Source organism: Choloepus didactylus, chromosome 27 (genome assembly GCF_015220235.1).
Source record: "Choloepus didactylus isolate mChoDid1 chromosome 27, mChoDid1.pri, whole genome shotgun sequence".
Taxonomy (NCBI): domain Eukaryota; kingdom Metazoa; phylum Chordata; class Mammalia; order Pilosa; family Megalonychidae; genus Choloepus; species Choloepus didactylus.
In genome coordinates this window covers 11,635,867-11,641,850 of record NC_051333.1, presented here as the reverse complement: position 1 = coordinate 11,641,850, position 5,984 = coordinate 11,635,867, and the positions used below count along the sequence as shown (strand labels likewise).

General features: G+C 37.6%; 1 protein-coding gene across 1 annotated transcript; it reads left to right on the top strand.

Annotated features, from left to right (window-relative positions):
* The first annotated feature begins 306 nt into the window (after nucleotides 1-306).
* On the top strand, nucleotides 307-996 carry LOC119521508 (60S ribosomal protein L9). The gene has a single exon (XM_037819851.1). The coding sequence runs from the start codon at nucleotides 328-330 to the stop codon at nucleotides 904-906; it is 579 nt and encodes a 192-aa protein (XP_037675779.1). The 5' UTR covers nucleotides 307-327; the 3' UTR covers nucleotides 907-996.
* The last annotated feature ends 4,988 nt before the right edge of the window (nucleotides 997-5,984 follow it).

The window sequence follows — 5,984 nt, the reverse complement described above, 5'->3', positions numbered from 1 at the left end:
TTTGAAGCTTATTATAAAGCCACAGTTGCCAAAACAGCATGGTACTGGCACAAAGATAGACATATAGATCAATGGAATCGAATTGAGAATTCAGAGATAGACCCTCAGATCTATGGCCGACTGATCTTTGATAAGGCCCCCAAAGTCACCGAACTGAGCCATAATGGTCTTTTCAACAAATGGGGCTGGGAGAGTTGGATATCCATATCCAAAAGAATGAAAGAGGACCCCTACCTCACCCCCTACACAAAAATTAACTCAAAATGGACCAAAGATCTCAATATAAAAGAAAGTACCATAGCTCTTTTTGCCGCATCTACTGCGAGAATGAAGACCATTCTCAGCAACCAGACTGTCGACATTCCAGAAAATGTCGACGTCACGCTGAAGGGACGCACAGTTATTGTGAAGGGCCCCCGAGGAACCCTGCGGAGAGACTTCAATCATATCAATGTCGAGCTCAGTTTACTTGGGAAGAAAAAGAAGAGGCTTCGGGTTGACAAATGGTGGGGAAATAGAAAAGAGCTGGCTACAGTTCGCACTATCTGTAGTCATGTACAGAACATGATCAAGGGTGTTACACTGGGCTTCCGTTACAAGATGAGGTCTGTGTATGCTCACTTCCCCATCAACGTTGTTATTCAGGAGAGTGGATCTCTGGTTGAAATCCGAAATTTCTTGGGTGAAAAATATATCCGCAGGGTTCGGATGAGGCCAGGTGTTGCCTGTTCAGTATCTCAAGCCCAGAAAGATGAGTTAATTCTTGAAGGAAATGACATTGAACTTGTATCAAATTCAGCTGCTTTGATTCAGCAAGCAACAACAGTTAAAAACAAGGATATAAGAAAATTTTTGGATGGTATCTATGTCTCTGAAAAAGGAACAGTTCAGCAGGCTGATGAATAAGATCTTAAGAGTTGTGCAGCAATGGAAACAACAAGATGCCAGACCTATTTGTGATTTTAAAGATGCAATAAAATTCATCTGTTAATTTCAGGCTTTTTTTTTTAATTATTATTTTTAAAACATTCTCTGTTGTAACTAGGACTTAATGGGTGACATGGCTTGAATTTGGTTCTTGTGGATGATATTTCAGACAAGGAATAGTATAGTACCGGTGACAGGTGACACGAGAGTGCTTATTATCATATCTGGAACTGGGAGATGCTAACGGTGTCTGTAATTTTGCTGAACCATGAATTTTTTTTTTTTTTTTTTTTAATAGAAATCTAATTACACTGAATTCCAGGCTAGAATTTCAGGCATTTTGGGAGAACCTTAGCATTGTATTTATGATTAGATGTTCATCTTTAACTACAGAAATTTCCTATTATTATATTTATTTTTTTGTTATCTAAGTGGAACCAAAAATGTATTTATAACTGGCAGTTTTTAAGTATTAATTCCATTGTCAATGATTTAGGTAAACCTAGGAAGAATAAGTGTTGCCTCTTGGATAATTTTTTTTTTATCTTCATTTTATTGAGATATATTCACATACCACGCAGTCATACAAAACAAATCGTACATTCGATTGTTCACAGTACCATTACATAGTTGTACATTCACCTAAATCAGTCCCTGACACCTTCATTAGCACACACCCAAAAATAACAAGAATAATAATTAAAGTGAAAAAGAGCAATTGAAGTAAAAAAGAACTCTGGGTACCTTTGTCTGTTCGTTTGTTTCCTTCCCCTATTTTTCTGCTCATCCATCCATAAACTAGACAAAGTGGAGTGTGGTCCTTATGGCTTTCCCAATCCCATTGTCACCCCTCATAAGCTACATTTTTATACAGTTGTCTTCGAGATTCATGGGTTTGGGTAATTTTTAAGATTTTATTTTGATATTGAGAATGTGCCCCCACTTTTCATTTGTCTAATTTAATTTTGTATAGGGATTTTGGTAGAAGCAATAATAAAACAGAATCTCAGATAAAAAAAAAAAAAAAAAAAAAAGAAAGTACCATAAAACTCCTAGAAGATAATGTAGGAAAACATCTTCAAGACCTTGTATTAGGAGGCCACTTCCTAGACTTTACACCCAAAGCACAAGCAACAAAAGAGAAAATAGATAAATGGGAACTCCTCAAGCTTAGAAGTTTCTGCACCTCAAAGGAATTTCTCAAAAAGGTAAAGAGGCAGCCAACTCAATGGGAAAAAATTTTTGGAAACCATGTATCTGACAAAAGACTGATATCTTGCATATACAAAGAAATCCTACAACTCAATGACAATAGTACAGACAGCCCAATTATAAAATGGGCAAAAGATATGAAAAGACAGTTCTCTGAAGAGGAAATACAAACGGCCAAGAAACACATGAAAAAATGTTCAGCTTCACTAGCTATTAGAGAGATGCAAATTAAGACCACAATGAGATACCATCTAACACCGGTTAGAATGGCTGCCATTAAACAAACAGGAAACTACAAATGCTGGAGGGGATGTGGAGAAATTGGAACTCTTATTCACTGTTGGTGGGACTGTATAATGGTTCAGCCACTCTGGAAGTCAGTCTGGCAGTTCCTTAGAAAACTAGATATAGAGCTACCATTCGATCCAGCGATTGCACTTCTCGGTATATACCCGGAAGATCGGAAAGCAGTGACACGAACAGATATCTGCACGCCAATGTTCATAGCAGCATTATTCACAATTGCCAAGAGATGGAAACAACCCAAATGTCCTTCAACAGATGAGTGGATAAATAAAATGAGGTATATACACACGATGGAATACTACGCGGCAGTAAGAAGGAACGATCTGGTGAAACATATGACAACATGGATGAACCTTGAAGACATAATGCTGAGCGAAATAAGCAAGGCACAAAAAGAGAAATATTATATGCTACCACTAATGTGAACTTTGAAAAATTTAAAACAAATGGTTTATAATGTAGAATGTAGGGGAACTAGCAGTAGAGAGCAATTAAGGAAGGGGGAACAATAATCCAAGAAGAACAGATAAGGTATTTAACGTTCTGGGGATGCCCAGAAATGACTATGGTCTGTTAATTTCTGATGGATGTAGTAGGAACAAGTTCACTGAAATGTTGCTATATTATGTAACTCTCTTGGGGTAAAGTAGGAACATGTTGGAAGTTAAGCAGTTATCTTAGGTTAGTTGTCTTTTTCTTACTCCCTTGTTATGGTCTCTTTGAAATGTTCTTTTATTGTATGTTTGTTTTCTTTTTAACTTTTTTTTTCATACAGTTGATTTAAAAAAGAAGGGAAAGTTAAAAAAAAAAAAGAAAAAAAAAAGACAAACAAGGGAAAAAAAAAAAAAGATGTAGTGCCCCCTTGAGGAGCCTGTGGAGAATGCAGGGGTATTCGCCTACCCCACCTCCATGGTTGCTAACATGACCACAGACATAGGGGACTGGTGGTTTGATGGGTTGAGCCCTCTACCATAAGTTTTACCCTTGGGAAGACGGTTGCTGCAAAGGAGAGGCTAGGCCTCCCTGTATTTGTGCCTAAGAGTCTCCTCCTGAATGCCTCTTTGTTGCTCAGATGTGGCCCTCTCTCTCTGGCTAAGCCAACTTGAAAGGTGAAATCACTGCCCTCCCCCCTACGTGGGATCAGACACCCAGGGGAGTGAATCTCCCTGGCAACGTGGAATATGACTCCCGGGGAGGAATGTATACCCGGCATCGTGGGATGGAGAACATCTTCTTGACCAAAAGGGGGATGTGAAAGGAAATGAAATAAGCTTCAGTGGCAGAGAGATTCCAAAACGAGCCGAGAGATCACTCTGGTGGGCACTCTTATGCACACTTTAGACAACCTTTTTTAGGTTCTAAAGAATTGGGGTAGCTGGTGGTGGATACCTGAAACTATTAAACTACAACCCAGAACCCATGAATCTCAAAGACAGTTGTATAAAAATGTAGCTTATGAGGGGTGACAGTGGGATTGGGAATGCCATAAGGACCAAACTCCACTTTGTCTAGTTTATGGATGGATGTGTAGAAAAGTAGGGGAAGGAAACAAACAGACAAAGGTACCCTGTGTTCTTTTTTACTTCAATTGCTCTTTTTCACTCTAATTATTATTCTTGTTATTTTTGTGTGTGTGCTAATGAAGGTGTCAGGGATTGATTTAGGTGATGAATGTACAACTATGTAATGGTACTGTAAACAATCGAAAGTACAATTTGTTTTGTATGACTGCGTGGTATGTGAATATATCTCAATAAAATGATGATTAAAAAAAAAAGACAGTTAACAGAAAAATAGCAAAAAGTATAAAAATATGATTAACTTCATTATTCTTAATACAAATTAAAACAAGATATTTCCATATATGAAACTGACAAAAATTAAACATTTTATTGTAAATCAAATGGTCATTAATTGTGTGAGAAACGGAGCCTTTTACATTATAAGAATATACAAATTGGTATAAAATCTTCAGAGGAAAAGTTGGCAACATTTATTAAATTTTAAACCTACATAACCCTTGAAATGATTACATTTCTAGGACTGATGTTACAAATAATCTTGGGAAAACTATTTTTTAAAAGATGTATGTATGAGATGAACAATGAAGCATTATTTGCCAGATTAAAAACCTCCACACAACTAAACTGCCCATCAATAAATAGGACAGATTAAATAAGTCATAGTACAGCCATATAAAAGAATACTCTTGCAACCTTTAAAAGAGTAAGTTAGATCTACATGTGCCTTGGGGAAAGATACCTAAAATAAAGTTTAAATGGAAAAAAGTGCAGAAATATGGTGTGCCAGTTTGAATGTATTATGTCCCCAAAACACCATTATCTTTGATGTAATCTTGTATGGGCAGACGTTATCAGGGTTGATTAGATTGTAATTCTTTGAGTGTTTCTTTGGAACGCGCCCCACCCAGCTGTGGGTGATGACTCTGATTGGATAATTTCCATGGCGGTGTTGCTCCGCCCATTCAGGGCGGGTTTAAGTTGATCAGTGGAGCCATATAAATGAGCTGACATAACAGAAGGAACTCAGTGCAGCTGTGAGTGACATTGTGAAGAGGAGCTACAGCCAAGAGGGACACTTTGAAGAAAGCACAGGAGCTGCAGATGAGAGACAGTTTGAAGACGGCTGTTGAAAGCAGACTCTTGCTCCAGAGAAGCTGAGAGAGGACAAATATCCCAAGTGCAACTAAGAGTGACATTTTTCAGGAACTGCAGCCTAGAGAGGAACGTTCTGGGAGAAAGCCATTTTGAAATCAGAACTTTGGAGCAGACGCCAGCCATGTGACTTCCCAGATAACAGAGGTTTTCCGGACACCACTGGCCATCCTCCAGTGAAGGTACCCAATTGCTGATGTGTTATCTTGGACACTTTATGGTCTTAAGACTGTAACTGTGTAACCAAATAAAACCTGTTTATAAAAGCCAGTCCATTTCTGATGTTCTGCATTCTGGCAGCGTTAGCAAACTAGAACATATGGTAAAAAAAAAATCCAATTTTTGTATAAGAGAATACTATATTTATATAGTATACAAACAGTATTCCTTGAAATACATATTGAAAAACTGTTAACAGTGGTTACCACAGGGCAGGAATCCACAAAAGATGGGTGGACTAATTTCATTATACTTTTTAAAGTAAGGTCCAATTTTTTACTTAATGTTCTTATATTATTTATAATTAATTCTAATAATCTCCAAATAATTAACACTGAGTGGGGATGAGATTGTGGGAAACTCTCACTTGGATGGCCATGTGACATGGCAGTTAAGAGAACCAATTCTGGAGCCAGGCTTTTAGGTCTGAATTGCAGCTCCACCACTTTCTAGCTGTGTGACCCCAGCCAAAACACTTCTTTTGTTACCTGCTTTCTTCATCTGTAAGATAGGCATAATAATATTACCTATTTTACAGGGTTGTTCGGAGGGTTACATGAATTACTATTTGTGAAGTACTTAGATTAGAACAGTGTGTGGCACCAAGTAAGCCCTATAATATACTTGTTGATTAAATAAATAGAA

Coding starts and splice junctions, on each gene's coding strand:
- LOC119521508 (XM_037819851.1), top strand. CDS start 328: ATGAAGACCATTCTCAGCAACCAGACTGTCGACATTCCAGAAAATGTC.